Genomic DNA, 19,370 nt, shown 5'->3' on the forward strand with positions numbered 1-19,370 from the left:
GGTCAACTAATCTTTGACAAAGAAGCAAAGGATATGCATTGGAGCAAAGGAAGTTTGTCCAATAAATGGTGCTGGGAAAACTGGTTCGCTACATGCAAAAGAATGAAGCTTGATTACTACTTCACACCATACACAAAAACCAACTCAAAATGGATTAAAGCACTAGACATAAGACCTGAAACCATAAAATACATAGAAGGAAATATAGGCGAAACACTACATGATATACACATCAAAGACATCTTTACAGACACATCACCCAAAGCAGTGATAGTGAAGGGACTACATCAAATTGAAGAGCTTCTGCACAGCAAAAGAGACAATAACCAAAACAAAGAGAAACCCCATCGACTGGGAGAACATTTTTGCACACAACACTAATGATAAAGGACTGATCACAAAAATCTACAAAGAGTTGATGAGACTCAACAAAAACAAAGAAAATAATCCAGTCAAAAAATGGGCAGAAGAGCTAAAAAGAAACTTCTCTGAAGAGGAAATGCAAATGGCCAACAGGCATATGAAAAAATGTTCAACATCACTTGCAATCAGGGAAATGCAAATCAAAACTACCATGAGATACCATCTTACACCAGTGAGAATAGCACATATTAAAAAACTAGCAACAACAAATGTTGGCAAGGTTGTGGAGAAAAAGGAACTCTCCTGCACTGTTGGTGGGAGTGCAAACTGGTCCAACCACTATGGAGAGCTGTGTGGAGATTTCTGGACCTACTAAACATAGAGCTTCCATATGATCCAGCAATTCCACTCCTAGGTAATTACCCAAAAGACACAGAAACATCAATTCCAAAGAGCACCTGCACCCCTATGTTTATAGCAGCACTGTTTACAATAGCTAAGCTTTGGAAACAGCCCAAATGCTCAAAAATAGATGACTGGATCAAGAAGATGTGGTACATATACACCATGGAATATTACTCAGCATTCAAAAAAGATAAACACATGCAATTTGCAGCGACATGGATGGAGCTGGAAGGGATCCTGCTCAGCGAAATAAGCCAGAAAGAAAAAGAAAAATACCGGATGGTCTCACTCATAGCAGGAATCTAGAAAACTTAAATAAGGGTCCAGGAAAAAGAATAGGTATAAGAAAATAAAAATAAAAATCAACAAACAACTATGAACCAGAGACACTTTATGGGGGTGGGGGGCGGGGAGGGGAGGGATTGGTGTCAAAATAAGGGGGTCACAATTGTATGGGGAATATAAAAATAAAATCTATAATAATAATAAAAAAGATTTATTTATTTATTTATACAAGCACTGGGTACAGTCAGAAGTGCGGGAGGGTGAGAGAGTTCACCAGAGCCAGAGCAGGAAACAGCACAGGCAGATGGACCTACACTGCTGAGGGGAGCAGCGGGCACGGCAGGAGAGGTCTGTGTGCCACGTGGGACCCTCGCGGGCAGCCAGGGATTGAACTGGCACTGCAGAGGCTGCGGGCAGCTTTGCAGCTCAGCGGTCAACCACTGTGCCACCAGGGGAGGCCCTAGCTCTCTGCCTTTTTTAGGGCACTATTTGCTTGTAGGATTGATTATTGCTTTAAGCCTTTTACTTTGAACTTATGTTTTTTCTTTGGAACTCAGATAGATATCCTAAAGACAGAGGATTTTATTTTCTGATCCAACAAGCCACTGTGCCTTTGGTTGGTGAGTTTGGTCCATTTACATTAAAGATGATTACTGAAATATAAGGATTTGCTGCTGTCATTTTGTCTTTAATTTTCTGGTTATATCTATTTATTGCCCTGTTCATTTATGTGTGTGTGTGTGTGTGTGTGTATTTTTTCTCTTTGATTAAATAGGAGAGCTTCTTTCAACATATCTTATGGGGGGGCCTAGTGTTGGCAAACTCTAGGTAAGCGCTATGAATCCCCCTCAACCTCTTTCCAGCACAGAATAGACACTAAGTGAATGTAAGAGAATTGATTAAGGTAACAAAAGTAAAAGTTGTGCATTTTTGGTTTGAGGACCTGAGTTATGGGTACCAGAATGCAATTAGTAAAGAGGAGAAGATTCACATATGTAGGAACAGTATTCCTTGAAATAATCAGTAATTGGTGGAATTAATCAGTGATTCAGAAGCCAGATTTGGAGGCAGGTACGAAAGTTAGAGCATCAGAGTCAGCCTGGACAGGCACTAACTAGATGCTGGTATGACTCACTGAGTTGAGAAGGAAAGCCCTGCTCACCTCTGGATGCCCAAAGCATCAGTATCATGATGGTATTACATAACCTCCCATCATCAGCCCTCCCTTGCCCATCTAGTACTCTTACCCACCTCCTACCCACCTAGTACTCAGACCAGATGCCTGTGAATGAAGTCCTTCTTCACCAACCTGTCTATATACAGGTCCTACTTCATGAGGGGAAGGAAGGAGTTGAATCAGATCACAATACACAGTCAGGAATAGAATTAAAAATAAATTTAATGGGGGAGGAACAAAATTGATTCACTTGTTTTTTATCTGAAATATCTTTTCGGATGAATCCTGTGCAGCTTAAAGTAAGGTTCTAAGCTTCTAAGACCTGCAATGAGACTCAGATGCCCAGAGTATTTGGGAAAGAAAGAATCATAGCCCACATTTTTAGGGTCCAAATGAGAAAGGACTGTGGCTCAGACTGACAGCATGCTAATTGCAAGTGGGACTCATAAGCAGAATGGAAAGGTGATTCAATATCCAGTGGTCTGCTCCCCCAGGGCGTGGCTGTGGAGCACATTACTTCTGTTTGGTCTTCTGCTGAGCGGGCACTGGAGTCATGGTCGAGGGGCAGGGCTCAGGAACCTTGGGCTGACAGGGCTCTGGTGCCTTGGGCTGGCATGGTTCCTTGGTTTTGGGGGCACATGGCTCCTGGGGTGGAGGCTGGCAGGGTTGTTTCCCCTGCTGCTGCTGAATTTGGGGTGGTGGGGTACAGGGCTGCTTCTGCTGCTGAGAACTCATGCTTCAGAGGAGGCTGGATCTACAGACAGAAAAGGTAATTTAGACAAGGATTAACTATGGAAGAAGACACATTCAATGCTGCTTCTCTTAAGAAGCAAATATTCTTTCTCACTGTCTACCATAAAGAACACCTGGATAATTGCTCAGCTTTTGAAGAGGAGGAATATAAAAGCAGGTGCTCTGCTTCATTTAAGCAGGGCCTTCCCCAGTTATCTCTTTCTTCCTGATGCATCTCTAAAAACCCAGTTCCCAACACAGCACAATGACAGGATCCTGGTAAGCATGAGAGGTCACAATATAAGACTATAGGTAAATGTGTATTATTTGAAAAAAATTAAAAAGCCCAAGTCGTAAAACCAGTAACTCCAGCCCACCCACACATTTCTGATAAATAGAATAGGCTATCATCTTTAAGATAGAGACCGACTTCTTTATAACTCACACAATCCCACCTTTGGCCTCTCTTATACCTTCCTCTGCCTCAAGTGTTTTCCTTGTTCTGGCTAGTTTAAGCATTCTGCAACCACCATGGATCACAGAGCACTTATCTGACACTTCTGGGAGGCTTTCCTAGAACAAGTCTTCCAGAAATCGCCTGTCTCCCCAAACTGCCACAGCACTTATCACCTTCTACTGATGATGTTCTACATGGTACTTTAGTTTTCATGCACATGTCTTACTCTCCTGAATAAATTGTACTTTCATGGAGCAAATTCCCTGTTGTCTAAATTGTTCTTAGCAACCAAGTTGTCAAATAAAGAAAAATCTCACAAAATGATTTGTTGAAAGAATAAAATTCTCCGTATTGAAATTGTGAACAAAGAGAACTATAATGTCACTAAAAGTGCTGTGGCCCTCAGTTCTGGTCCTTGTTCTGCACTCTGTGGGTCCTGGCACATGCCAGTCCCCTGTGCTGACACAGCAAGAGTGATGGAGTAGAACCGGTGAGGTCTTAAATTCTGCCAAATCCAAACTAACAACATGCTTAAAACAAAGATATTTCAAGAGTTTCTAAAACTCTAAAACAGAGTTTCAATAATGGGGGCAAAGAAGCCAAGAATATCAAGAAGTTTCCCATCAAAATCACTTGAGTGAATGGAAAAATCGCAAGCTGAGAGACTCACCCGGTGCAGAGAAGAACAGGCTGTGTGGTCACTCGTGTCTGGTGTGGTGTCCCCAAGCCAGCTGGCTTTTTATACAGTGAAGGAGGCCTGTCTCAAGGAAATGGGATCTTTGGGGCCGCTGTGTCTTCATTCTTTGTTTGTCAAACATGAATCACCTGCTCCCCTCATTTTCCGGCTGGCTCAGCTTTTGTGATGAAATCACCCACTTGACATATTTTTGGCACTGGCTGTCTAACAATGATGTCACATGGCCTTATCCCACTGAATGTCCTTGGTGCCCAGGTATAGTGTTTATGGTGAGGGGGTGTGGGCTGAAAGAAGAGAGGAGGAAGAGGTTCTGGGACTCTTGGAACCAGAAACTGCCCTGTTTTCTGGAGCCCCTAATCCTTAGCACAGATCCAGTTTGTTGGTCTGCTTGTTGGTGGATGTGGAGATTAGCAATAGGTGTTTCTTTTTTTTTTTTTTTTTCTGGAGGCCAGGGGCATGGTGGCATGAATTTCCCCAGGTATAGAAAGTAATTTTCCTGTTTATCCATCACTCAGTGTACCCAGGCCTGCAGAGGAAAGGAAAGGCTGAAATGATTCTTTTGGACATAAAAAGTCTTCATTCCAAGAACGGCCTCAGAACTGATAGGGAACAGGGCCTGGAGACCTCGAGCAGTGCGAACGCCAGGTGGGCAATCAGCTTCAGCAGGTCCCCAGCAACGTGGCCCTGTGGGCATCTTTCTGCTAGTTCTATCTAATGTGACAGCAGGCCTTGAAGACCTTGTCTTTCATGGGGATCTCTTCCTGGAACAACACAGGGACAATGAGTTCTGTAATTCCCTGACCCTTTGTACCAGAGCTCACTCTGCTCAAGATAAGATAAAACTGAGGTCACTAATCCAGATATGCCTTGAATACACAATCTGTAACAAACTGTGGTTTTAAAAGTGAGAAACCTGGGGAATTTTGTTGAAACTTGTATAAGCAAGAAGATAAGACAGATGCCCTAAGGTTAGTAGAAAGGGTATATTTGGGTAATTTTCCCCACTATTCAGTTACTAGTATCAGTATCCTTATTTTACCACAACCTTATATATCTCTATTATATTTGCTAATATAGCTCTTCACCATTATGTTTCATAAGGGACATTTTTTCAAAAATCATAATTCCACATTTATCAATTTAGAGTAACCGACGATATTCTTTTCATGCATAACAAACAAAAGCTTGCACAAAGCCATTTCTTTGGTAATTCAATGTTCTATCCTCAAAGGGCTCTTATATGTGACTTTAAACCACCCTTACAGGCAATCTGACCTCTCTAGGATGGAAACTTTCAAAAACAAGAAGGTCCAAGAATTTAAGCGGCATTTGTACACATGAAGGAACATTCCCTAGTGTCTTCTACTCCAGTGGATTTTTTAAAGATTTATTTATTTATGCATGCAAGAACTGGGGTACAGGCCAGAGGTGTGGGGGGTGAGAGGGTTCACCAGAGACAGAGTCGGGAGCAGAACAGGCAGATCCACTGAAATTCACTGCGGAGGGGAGCAGCGGGCGAGACAGGAGAGGTCTACTGTGCCATGTGGGTGGCTCCCTGGCCGGGGATTGAACTCGTGCTGCATGAGCTGCGGATAGCTTCACAGGTTGTGTCTTAACCCCTTGCACCACCAGGGAGGCCCTCCAAGTTGATTGTTTTTGAAGACCATAGAGCACCATGAAATAAGATTCACCAGTCCTTAGGACGGCTGATGGCGGAGTAAGAGCAGAAGACAAACTGAGGGGTCTTGTCTCTTCTTCCACTTACTCTTTCTCATTGAGCCACAGCACTCCTGGAACATACCAGACACGTTCCCACCTTGCGGCGCTTGCCTCAGATATTCTCTAGTGGTACTCTTTCCACAGATTCATAATATCTAACTCCTTCACCTTCAAATTTGTTCAAACATCACCTACTCAAAGAGGACCTTCCCTTTGGGAGCTCCCAATTGCTTCTACCTTCTACTACTATTTCTCTTCCCATAGCATTTCAAACACAATTTACATGGTTATCATGTTTCTTTATTATGGCCAAGAATAGTGTATCTCTCTTAGAGCATAGACGTCCCCAAGGTCAAAGACTCTTGTCATTGATCACTGATACAACCCAAGTGTCTAGAACACCGCCTGACATATTGCAGGCACTCGAGCATCAGTTGAATGAATAAATGAATTGGAGGAGTTCCTTTGACCTATATTTGGAGAATCCTCAAAATTTTCCATTTTCCAATCTTTGTAACTGTGAGGTTGCTCAGGGTGAGCCCATATTCTGGTGGGGAGGTTCCGGGACACAGCATCACCTGACGCTCCCTGCTGTGTCCTTTCAGATAACCTGACACTCCTTTAGCTTGAGAAATAACTAGCCTGTCAATCTTGGGATGTTCTTCCTCCCAGCCTGGGAGGCTGCATTCTCCCACATGACTAAGCCTGAGTTCTTGAAATTCATGTCTACTGTGGAGCAATCTGATTGGGATTTAAATCTGAGAAAATATAATGGTTCATGCTTTTGTGTCTTTTCCTTTTGTGGTGAGAAGATATCAATAGTGTGAAATATGATTTATTTTTATTTTTTGATGGGTTATTTTGACATCTTCATAGAGAAGCAAGTTAGGCAGATGACAGTAAAATGAAGAAAAATGAGATAAAGAGTGTCCATTTGAGAAAGAATTCCTCCATGTTGGTTTTGAAGAAGAGCAAGTTAACTCTGATGATTTTCTCCAAGCAGCCCTCACCTCACTTCCCAATACTGTTTAATTAAAATAAATTTCAGATAAAATAAGGAGAAGGAAATTTTCTTGAATCACAGTTTCAGAATTCAGCCCATCTACCTTAATTCATCCAGTGTTGTGTTCTGGTTTGTTGCATAAGAAAGAGCTTTATTTTCAAATAATGGCATCTAGAGAGAGAATGTTTGTCAGTAAAACAAACTTCTAGTAAGGAAAAATGCTAACTAGGAAAGGAGGGGAAGCAATCTGATGCCATAATGATGATTATAGATGCTGAACAAATACCTTCATGGCTTTGACAAGTACTGTCCTAGCTCATCAGATGAACTCTGCCCTCTCCTTGCAGGGAGACCCTCTAAGCAACCAGGAAGATGTTTTACCAGCAGTAGCCTGGCTAGTTTCCTCCTGCCACCTCACCTGCCTCTTCTGTGGCATGTCTCTGGGGTCCCTGACATCATGGTCTCCAAGTATCCAGCACCTTGCACATTTCCACAAAGCCCACCACTATCTACCACCACCAGATCTTTCCCCAGTGGCCATCTACTCAGTCACCACCTAGAAATGGGCTGCACAAGTCTTCTCTTTTGAAGTCTTCTTTGGCCAATAGTATATTTCCCAAAACTAAAAGAGCCTCAGAAGTTGACAGGGCCAAACAGCACAAAGACAAACAGATCTTCCTTTTCTTTTCTTTTTTTTTTTAAAGATTTATTTATTTATACAAGAACTGGGGTACAAGTCAGAGACGTGGGAATGTGAGAGAATTCACCAGAGACAGAGTGGGGAGCAGAACAGCAGACTGACCAAAGACGCTGCTGAGGGGAGCAGTGGGTAAGGCAGGAGAAGTCTGCCCCGCCATGTGGGAATCTCCCTGGCTGGCCGGGAATCAAACCCGTGCTGCAGAGGCTGTCTGTGGACAGCTTCACAGTGCAGCGCTCAACCCACTGCACCACCGGGGAGGCCCCAGACCTTCCTTTTAATGGCACTCCACCATCATCAGTTCTCCTCAAAACCTGTCATAGTGAGAGGTGGCAACTCCATTAAGCTTCAACCCCTGATCTCCCTGGGATGACGCTTAACAGAGACAGGCCTCTTCCTGAAATCTTTATAGTGTAACATTCTAAAAGTAGGCTGAGAAAGTAACATCCTCAGTCATGCCCACTTTTCCAGAGCCTCAAAAGGCGCTTAGGTCAAGAGCTATTTTCCTACAATGATCCCTCTGATTTTCTGTGCTCTGGGCAGTGATTTCCATCTTAAATGAATATGTTTATAGATCTGTTTCCTGCATTTCACAAGACTATTTTATAATTGTCTTAACTCGGCTTCTTTTGAAAGATGTATTTGATGCCTAAGTTTCATGGGCGGGAAGTTTATTTAGAAGAGTGATCCCAGGAAAGAGAAATAATGGACTAGGGGATAATTGAGAAGGAAGGGCTGTCCACCCAAGTAGGCCTTATTTTTGCACATCACCAAAACTAGTGATGGTCAAGTCCATGTGACCATTGAAAATCTTTAGGGATGGTCTCAGAGCACTGTGTCTTGAAGAGGAAGGCCAGAATATTTATCCACAGCTTCCCATCACTCCTTTCACTAGCACCAGGCTCCATGTGCATTAACTCCCCACACTTCCAGATTGAGTGCTGTGTGTCACCGGTGCCCTGTGCTGTAGTATCACAGGGAGGGAGAGGAGGCTTTTGCACAGAGCCCACCCAAACCTACATGGAAAGGGCCACATGATAGTGTGTGGGTAAGATGTGGGCAGAGAACTTGTAGGAATGCCCAAAAGGCATGTAGTACAGTTAACTAGAAATACAAACAAAGGTCAGACATTGATATTAGAAATCAGCAGCATCCTGAAAAGGGCATAAGGATGAAAGTTAGGGGCATGTGGGGAGATACAAGTTCCCATCAGAAGCCATATGGCTTCATCAGCAATTCGTTGCTTAATTCAGTGCTGCTGGTGAAAAAATTGAGCTTCCCTGTATAACAGAAAAAGGCCCCTAATATCTAACTATTCAGTATACATTAGAGAAAACAGCTGAAGGATAAAGGAATAAATCCAGGAGCTAGAAAGGAAAAGGTTTTGTGGGAGCAGGGGTGGAGGTGGGGAAAGGAGGCATAAGTGAGGTGTATCACTTCAAAACCAGGAGAATAATGAATAACGACCCCCTTTGCACCTAGGGATGTGGGTCTTGGAAAGAGACAGAAGACAGGGGCCTAACCTCAGACCTGAGGTCCTGAACCAATTATGTCCATTTTGGGGCCACGGAGCACCAAGGAGACAGAAATGGGCTGCCTAGATCTGAGAATCCAGCCAGATCAGCAGCAAGGCTTCAGGGTCCTTAATGATGGGGTTCGGATCAGGAGAGGCTAATACCCCAGTCTAGAAGAGAGAAAAATGATGTGAACAACTTGAAACTTGAGCTCACGGATGGCACGGTCCAGCCCAAAGAGAAGTCACTATTTAACCTCTAGCAGAGGAAACAGATGGGCCAGGAGAGTAGCAGAAACAGCTGCTGAGCCCTCTTGCTGAGTCCTCCCTCAGCTTGTATACTGAGCCTGTCACAAGGGAGCATTGCCCTTATAAGAGCTTTCCCAGCAGTTCTCAAAGTAGCTTTGGGTGTCCCATAACAAGTTATGGCATCTGTTCAGCTATTCACTATATGATTGTCCATTCACAGGTGGCCGCTCCACACCAAACACTTCTCTCCTTAGTTTGCTGAACCTAAATATTTATGGAGTACCTGCTGGCACTACATTTGTGTCACCTCCCCTGAAGTTGAGGCTGTAACCTGACATGCCCCTGCTCTGCCCCCACACTGTGGATGTTTTTTAAGTGCTATTGGCAGCAGAATGGAGGGTCCCTATATTCCTGGGCATCTGACAGTTGTGTCTGCAAATGTGTCAGGGGCAGAGGGACCTAGTAAGACCCCAAATCCCAGAGAGACCTCTTTGTTTCATGGAAATGTGTGGGGTAAGAGGTGAGGAGGCGGTGTTGAAGATAAAGCATGAGCTAACCAACAGAAGAGAGGGAAGAGAATTGAGAAAAAGGAGTTGGAGGCCGGTAAAGAATAGGCAAAGAAAGTGGTTGACCTACACCCACCATGAAACATCCCCAAGTCAAAAATATAGAAGTACAGGCCACTCCCTCCATCATCATTTTCTAGTTGAGCCAGAGAGAATTTTTTCCCCCCAGGAATTATGAAGGTCATAATTTCGGTAGGAAGAATAAAACTGAAGGTGTAGATACAAGAATAACTATGGAGAGAAAACAAATGTGCATTTTTTTTTTTTTTTTATCAGCACAGTTGAGATCAACTACCAGGCTGGGACTGAAGTCTTCCACACTGTGTGTGGTTTGGACCTCAAGTTCTTCTCACTGAATAGACCTGCTCTCTAAACGACTGGTCCAGAGGAGCAGAGGGGCAGAGGAGCCGAGGGAGAAATGGTGCTGGGATGGCAGCGGGACAGGTCCTCACTAAGCCCCTAACTAGAATAGTGGTGAAAGTCAGTGGGCAGGATTTGAGGCCCTGAGGTGTGAGTGGGGTCCCAACGGAGGGTTCAGAAGTGGGATGGTGATGTTTAGTGAGGAGAGATACACAGGCACCCCAACAAGGAAGTGGGGTCCTCCTTGGATTGTCATATGGAAGCTGCTTCAGAGACTCAAGAATGTTCTGTGTGGGTAGGACAGTTATTTCTCTAGCTCAGCTATATCTTCACTGACTTCTATGCTTTTAATGTCAGGGTAAAAAGTTATCAAAATGAAATAACATCATTCCACTGACCGTGCAAAACACAGCTATGAAAATATGAACACCACTGGCACAAAATGTTGAGTAAAATCAGTCAAAAAGTGAAAGGCATGTTGATCTTGATTTTTACTTTATTATAATTAGTCTTTTTCCTGGTCCCTTATTTAGATTTTCTAAATTCCTGCTATATGTGAGACTGTCTGTTATTTTTCTTTTTTTTTTTTAGATTTATTTATTTATTTATTTATTTATTTATTTATTTATTTATTTATTTATTTATTTATTTATACAAGCACTGGGTACAGTCAGAAGTGTGGGAGGGTGAGAGAATTCACCAGAGCCAGATTCACCTGTTCTGCGGGGAGCAGAACAGGCAGACTGACGAAGACACTGCTGAGGGGAGCAGCGGGTGTGGCAGGACAAGTCTGCACGCCATGTGGGACCCCCACCCGGTGGCTGGGGATCGAACTGGTGCTGCAGAGGCTGCAGACAGCTTCGCAATCCAGCGCTCAACCTCTGTACCACCAGGGAGGCCCTATTTTTCTTTTTCTTTCTGGCTTATTTTGCTGAGCGTGAGCGAAATTCCTTCCAGCTCCATCCATGTGCTGCAAATTGCATGAGTTTATCTTTTTTGATTGCTGAGTAATAAAAATCAACAAGCAACTATAAACCAGAGACACACTATGGTGGGGGGGAGGGGAGGAGAGAGTAGGATCAAAACAAGGCGGGGTGGGAATTGTATGGGGACTATAACCAAGATGAAAATGCAAACATTGTGCAAAAATGAAAAATGATGTAAAAAATATATAAAATTAAAATAATAATAATAAAAAACCCAAAAAATCCCCAAACAAATCAAAAAGTGAAAGGCAGATTGTGGATGGTTTCACTCCTCTGTGGAATATAAACACCTCAAAAGCAATTACATGCAAACAACATTAGGAAAAAAAAATGAACTCAGCAAAAATAAAGATAATGGCTGCCAGAGGGGACAGGAAAAAGGGTGGAGGGGATGAAGGAGGATGGCAGATAGGGTGTGGGCTCTGGTGATTTGGTGGAGGCTCAAAATATAAGCAGTCATTGTTGTATTAGTGTTAGGAGAGATGAAACATTTTTCCCTCAATTCATTGCTATTACACTTTCTTTTCACTAAAAAAAATAATGGCACGTTATATCATTTAAGTTATTATCTTAAACTTTGAGTCAGTTCAGTGTACTATACAGGTAAAATGTAGAAAGATTTTGAAACACAAAAGAATAAAGTTATATGGGCCTCCCCTGGTGGCGCAGGCCATTGAGCGCAGCGCTGGGAGGCTGTCAGCAGCCTCTGCAGTCCCGGTTGTATCCCGGCCTGCCAGCGAGAATCCCACATGGCACGGCAGACCTCTCCTGTCTCGCCGGCTGCTCCGCTCAGCAGTGTATTTCGTCAGTCTGCCTGTTCTGTTCCCCGCTTTGTCTCTGGTGAATCCTCTCACCCTCCAGCGCATCTGGCCTGTACCCTGGTTCTTGTATAAATAAATAAATAAATCTTTAAAAAAAAAAAGAATAAAGTTATGTGCCACAGAATATTTCAGTTAATGATGGATCTTTTTTTATATCTACATATGTTTAGATACACAAATACCCATTGTGTCATTATATTACAAAAAAGAAAATATCACCATCAACATAAAGCAGCCCCAAATAATCTTGTTTGTTTTACTGTATTTAATGTCCAGACTTTTATTTTTACATCAATCTACAAGCATGTCTACAATTAAAAACATGTGAATGCACTTAATAATGTCACTGAATTATATGCTTAAGCTCGATAGAGGGAGAGTGCCCACAGGTAAATTTTAAGTTTATGTAAATTATATGTTATTGCACCACAATAAAAACTTATCTTAAGAAAAACTGACCTCAAACAATAGGAAATAGAAAGTACATTACATGCCAAAGAGTCGTGCCTCATAGAGCTCATTTTCCCATTCAGGATCAGCCTGTTTAATTATGAGTGGCCTTGGATTTTCTCCAGACATGCTCACCATTAACATCAGCAATAATATGGAGTCACCTCAATATGTTCTTTTAGACCCAAGACACCTCATCCTCTCCTGCCAGTTTGACAACTACTGGTTACTTAGTAATAACTTGTTGGACAATTTCTGACTTACAAGTTTCCAAATATCTCTGGAAATCTTATTAAACCTATTTGAATTTCTTGTTCATCGTGCAAGTGTCATTTGCCTCACACCCCTTGAAATTAGGGACCATGCACACTATTCAGAAGCGGGGTTTCGTCGCCAATGACTACTGCAGCCCATCTGAGTTTTTATGTTGTCTTCCCTGCTGCTGTGACCCCCACTCAACCCAGGCCCAAGCCCCTACTGGTCACCTTGAAATCAGGAGAGCAGCCTGCTGGGAAGAGAGGGGTTGGCAGTCGGGAGAGCTGGGATCTCGGTGTGATGTAGACACCTCATCTTGTGTTACCATAATTATCATTTTGGATAGGGATTTCCTTATCTGAAAAATGGCCTGGTTGTGCTAGGTGCTCTTTTGTCTTCTTTCATTCCTAACAGTGACAGATCTTGCAACTTTATTGCTGTTTGTTCACTTACCTGGGTCATGTACCCCTCATCCCAGCCTAAAACTCACCTCCTGTCTGAAGTCACTGGATAAGTCTATTATTTCTGGGTGAAATGATTGTGAAAAACCAAAACAATCTGGAGAAACTATGCAGCACTGATATTTTTTTTAATAGACAGGAGTATTGGGGCAGGGTCCCCAGGATTGGGGCTGGCTTGAAGCCAGTGCCATGGAACTAGGTGTGCCTCAGTCCAATGCCAGAGGAGAACCCTGCTCCAGTGTGTCTGCCCAAAGAGGCAGGCTCTGGGTTCCTTTACACAAGAGCCATTGCCATTCCAGGGATGCCCCTTACAGGCCATCACACACAAAAGCAGAGAAGTGTGCAGACCCGGGGTCAGCTGGTGTCTCCACCAATACCTATTTTGACAGGAGTTACTTATGATGGGGCAGCAGGGAGGGGCAGAATCACCCAGGGACACACAGCCAGGAGTGCACATAAAAATGATTTATTGGAAGCAGAGTAGGAAACATGGGTTTATTTCTCATCCCTTGTCCCCAATCAGAAGAACCTGAATAGCTGAAGACTAACATTAAGCCACGAAATCCTGGACTTAATTTAGAGGAAGAGGGGAATGCCAAAGAGTGTATGAAGAAGATTTTTATAGTATATATTATTTAAGATGTAAATAAGAGAAAGACATGACTCAGGGTGAGAACACAGCGATTATAAGAGCTACATGATGATGACACAGAACAGGAAGGAAGAAGGTGATCAGTATCCAATGGTCGCTCCTCAAGGGCATGGCTGTGAACCGCATTACTTCTGCTTGGTCTTCTGCTGGCCTGGGCCTGGAGTGACCGTAGGGATACATGGCTCTGGAACCTTGGTGTGGCCAGGCTGAGGGACCTTGGTGTGGTCATGCTGAGGGACCTTGGTGTGGTCATGCTGAGGGAGCTTGGTGTGGCCAGGCTGAAGCACTGGAGGGTAGATCGGTTGAGTCACCTGATGGTGACCAGGCTCAGGGACCTTGGAGTGGCCCTGCACAGGAAATGTAGGATGGCTTGGCTCAGGATGTGTGGGGTTGCAGGGCTCTGGAGCCTTGGTGTTGCAAGGGTGTGACCCCCCGGTGACACATGGCTGCTTGGTTGTGGGAACACATGGTTCTTGAGGAGGAGGCTGGCAGGGCTGTTTCACCTGATGCTGCTCCAGCTGGGGGGGTGGGGTGTAGGGCTGCTTCTGCTGGTAGGAACTCATGCTTCGGGGGGGGGCTGGACCTAGAGACAGAACAGCTGACTCAGCGGTTTGGTAAAACAAGGAAGAAGCCAAGGTGGATGCCACATATGTCTCATTTCACCCGCCCCTGCCTCTTTTCTTCCTTTCTGTTCCCCCGAATTGAAAGCAAAGGAAGAGTAGTGAATTGTTGTGCCTTTTCAAGAGGAGATGGTTAAAGGTGATTTGCTTAGCTCCAGAGGAGTGGAAGCCTTCTCTATGCTTTCTGTCTCCTGGTGATTCTGAAAACTACATCAACACCACCACACAACAGCCTCCTGGGACTGACGGAGGCCCCAGGCTTTGGAAAATTCAAAAAGGTGATAAAGTCAACAGTCTGGAGTTTCCCCTCCTCTGCTCACCACAGAGAGTCTTAGCTCTCTTAGGAAATCTATAAAATCTCCTTCAGCCCACACGATTTCACCCCTGAACCTCTGTTTGTTTACACTGTCCTCTGTGTGTGTGTTTTCTGGAAGGTTTTCCATTCCGTGCTGCTTGTCTGCTCAGGCTCCTGCATCCTGGCTCTCCTGCCAGACACGCCGCCACATGCCAGCTCACCTTCCTCTCACCACAACACAACTCCTGCCTTGCCCTATCCACTCACCACTTTCCATGCACTCTGTTTGAAAAGGACACCATGTACTATGTTCTCTGATGGATCATAAGGTCACGGGGTCATGCAGCAAAGGTTGATCCAACTTTTGATCATTGAAACTACCTACAGCAATGCCTTTGATATTGAAAATTCTAAAGAAAACTGGAGAGATAACTAAAATGTCACTAAAACTATCTGGATGTGAGCTGCAGTCCATTTCCTCCTGTAATTTAATTCGAATAACAATCCTTACAGACCCCAGATTCCGCAGTTTCGATCTAAAGTGGGGAGTCAAAAATAACTACCTCGAACAAGATGTTATTTAATTAAAAACAAGTACATCTTTAGACTGTCAAGAGACTCCAGTGAAATAAAATGCCATTGGGTGAACCTGAAGAAAATATAAATCCAGGCCTCACTGGAGGCGCAAAGGGCCAAGGTCCACACTATCTGCACCCGCTGCAGCACGAGTTCGATCCCTGGCAGGCCAGGGAGCTACCCACATGATGCAGCAGACCTCTCTTGCTCCTGTCTCGTCTGCTGCCCCCCTCAGTAGTCTGCCTGTTCTGCCCCCCACTCTGTGTCTGGTGAATCCTCTCACCACACTCCCCCCTCCACCTGGATTTCTGACCTGTACTTCAGCTCTTGTATGCATGAATAAATAAATCTTAAAAAAAAAAAAAGAAAATACAAATCCAAGGGGGAGACTCACCTGGGGTGCAGAACAGTTCAAGCTGCTGGCGTCTCAGGTCTGCTGTGGAGTCTCTGGTCAGCTGGCTTTTTATACAGAAAACCGGTCCAGCCTTAAGGAAGTGGGATTTTTTTGTTGGCAGCTCTATCTTCATTCTGGCTTTTATAATGAAAATCTCTGGCTTAACATTTTTGGGTATTGATTGTTTGAAAATGATGTCACCTGGGCCTATCCCACAGTCCGCCCTTTGAGGTGAGGTTCTGTGGACAACAAACAGGATTCTTGGGTGGTGATGAGTTAAATCAGGGAGAAGTTCTGGGTCTTGGAGCAGACATAGCCTTACCTCTTGGACAGGTCTCCAATCTGTAGCTCAGATAGATTCTACTGGCCATTTCCATTTCATAAGGAACTGTAGAGATGAACAATAGATTCTACAGGTTCTCGTGGAGGGCATGGTGTGGGTGACAACAGAAATCACCCTATATGACACCGCTCTGTGAATCCAGGCCAGGAGAAGTTTAAAGCTTGCTTTGGAAATGCCTTACTCTGGGGAGACTTCGATGCTATGTAGACCACGAATAGCTTATGCCCTGAAATGGACAGTCTGCATTGACTGCACTTGTTTCTCATGATGGTGTAGACCTGGGTCTCTCCTCTGGGGGCAACAGAGGGGCAAGAGAGCTCAGATTCCCTGAGCTCGGTATCAGCCTTATTCTCTGATGAGGCTAAGATGAAACAGAGGTCACTCACCCAGAATTGACCTCAAAGTACAATCTCTTACTAGGTGTGTCCCTTGAAAATTCAAACATCCTTAAATCTCAGGTGTGTGTTAGTCCTACCCTTCCCACTGTTCTTGTGTTACCTGCCGTGAACCTGAGTCCCAGGCAGTCCCTGGCATGACCTCCTTCCATCCGTTTCCCAAAGCCCTTGTACTTTTCATCCATACCTTGTCTGGTAGATGTTCAGTCAATGGGATATTGTCGTATTACCTGCTAGAAATGTAGGTTTCTGGAAGAGAGGAAGGAAGGAAAGAAAAATGGAAGCAATGGAGAGAACTATAAGGCAGCTTTTTTGGAAATGATTCACTACTTTGTGACTGGTCTCATGTTATGAGCTGAGAAGAGGGTGAGAATGAATCACCCTGCTCTCCTGTTTTCTACCTCACCCTCCTTCTTCCCTCATGCTATATGACCTATGTCTCTCTCTTTGGGGTGGTGCCAGTGCCACTGTCACAACTAACCTCTAGTTTCTGGTATCATGTTTGCTCTCTTCTGGGGATGATTCCAGGACCCTCTTCTGACTAAAACCACTTCTTAGGAATCTCCACCACAGAAACCTCAATTAGACTTTTCTATTCCACCTGGGGTTCTTATCTTCGGGGGAATGTACTTTCTGCTCTCCTGTCTTCCATGAGACCAAACTTGTCTCTTGTGCCCTGGCTGACCTGAAACTCAGCTTGGAATCTGGGTCACTTTCATGTTCCCTTTGATTCTGGGCTTTGGCTAAAGAAGTCCTTTCTTCTGTCCCATGTTTCCTGCCTGACTAGATTCTCTCCACACTGTCCTAACTGGTGAATCATTCATACAAACAAAAATTGCTGCTGTATCAGCTTAGAACTTTGAATTGATCTCAATACTGTTATTCCTGTTTCTCAATGACTGGGTGTTACGGTTATTTTTGCCGTTCAGAAAAGATTGGTTCCTTTACCAACAATGCTGGGTGGATATAATTTAATGGATAAATCTGGCCTTAGTTTCTGAGAGGGTAAATCAATTGACATGTGATGGAGAGACCTTCCCCAGATACCTTTGTTATTCCTACTAACTTCATTCTCTGGTGTCAGGAAGCTCCTATCCTTTCAATTTCCAATGCCTGGACATGTTGGTTGATGGTGGTGGATATGCATTTTATATCTCCAGATCCTCTGGGTCCTGCTCTATTGTCATTTATGGCTGTATGGACCATTCCTGTATGTTCCTTTGGACTCTGTCTCTCCCTTCATGATGGGTTCTCTGATGCTCAAGCTTGAAGTGTCTGTGGGAATCTCTAATGCATTGTGCATATGCAATCCTGAAGTTCAAGATGGCTAATGTTCAGAGGCCTAGAGCTGATAGAAAAATTTTCCTTCTTTAGGTCTAAGGGAAAACATTTATGAGACACACATCTTGTGTCTTCCCAGATATAAGAGATCAAGTTCCAGTTGTTCTCAGTGATTGCCTACTTTGTACAATATTTATGTATTTGTTTTTCATTTTGCACAGTTTCATTGCTACCTGTTCCATATCCCACCTTTTTAGGATTACATTCCTAAAAAAACTATCTATATATAAGATTTTGTTTTAGATTCTGTTTTTGAGGAATCAAGGCTAACATAATTATCAAACACAGGGTATATTTGGGGTGCAGAAGGATAAACATAATTGCCTAGTGATACAAATCAATGTCTAAGCCAGAGTCAAATAAAAAATCACCTGATGGGTCAGTGTAAGATATTTGGAACTGATCTAATTGCCTTTTTTTGGAACCTCCTAAAACTGAGTTGTCCAATAAAGTAATGTGTTGTGGGTTCCTGAAATTATGCTTGATTTCAATAATTTACTGGAAGGGCTCTCAGAACTCAAAAACACATCCAGTTTATTATAGTGAAAGGATACAGATGAAAATCAAAAAGGAAAAGTGTTCATACTCTTGAGTTCAGAAAAATTCAGACATTAGATTCTAGTTGTCATTCCCCCCATAGAAGCAAAAGAACAGCACTTAACTTTCCCAGCAATGATGTGTGGCAACACATGCAATATTTTGCCAACCAGGGAAGCTTACCCAAGTCTTGAAGATCAGGGTTTCTGTTGGAAGTCAGTTACATAAGCATGGAGTGTCTGTGTGGATGACTTTTAGGACTATTTTTATATTCCCCCAGAGGTTAAACTGATGCTACATGGCCAATGAACCCAGACAAACAAAATGGGCTTTCACTGTAAATTATATTGTTAACATAAACCAACTGGAATGGCCCAAGTTTTCAGGTATACAAAGACACATTTATCTTACAGGATAAACCAAGGGTTTGGAGGTTATCTCCCAGGATACAGCAACTGTATCACTATAAATATGCTTAATATTTGGAGGATATAATACAGGATAGAAAAACAACTAATCCATTCCATAAAGCAACTACCTACTTTTATACTAATTATTACTTGTTTCTTCCTTGATCTATTACTATCTATACTATACGATCAACTTGCATAAAACTATTTATCATAGATATTAGCTGATGGCTATATAGATCCAGGTCTTTCCAGACAATTTTGCATCAGTATTGTATTGTGAGGAGATTTTAACTCAATGTCCTAATATATTTTATCCTTAGTATTACATGTGACTTATTTGCATAGGACAGTTGAATCTTACCAACAATGCCAGTATCATGTCATAGTATGGTCAAGGCATAACACAGTTTCATTAAAGAACAAACCAATAAGATTTACAGAGGTATTTGCTATGCCTCCCCAGTAAAATTGTCCATATAGGTATTATTATTAAGGATCATTACCTCTGCCCACAATTTGATATTTCTGAGTTCTAAGTCAGTTGGGGACAATGTAACTTACTTTATCCCAGTTCACATGTTCAACTGAGACTGGATTCCATTTGCATT

General features: G+C 43.2%; 1 protein-coding gene across 1 annotated transcript in view; it reads right to left on the minus strand.

The window, feature by feature from the left end:
* Positions 1-2,743: 2,743 nt before the first annotated feature.
* The window catches only part of LOC311177904 (uncharacterized protein), a gene marked incomplete at both ends in the record, with an annotated part of 42,737 nt that continues 26,110 nt past the window's right edge, over positions 2,744-19,370 (minus strand). The window contains one exon of the mRNA XM_084244149.1: positions 2,744-2,905. Coding sequence (XP_084100275.1) covers positions 2,744-2,905 — 162 coding nt within the window. The remainder of the gene's footprint in view (positions 2,906-19,370) is intronic.

Source organism: Talpa europaea (genome assembly GCF_964194135.1).
Source record: "Talpa europaea genome assembly, chromosome: 9".
Taxonomy (NCBI): Eukaryota; Metazoa; Chordata; class Mammalia; order Eulipotyphla; family Talpidae; genus Talpa; species Talpa europaea.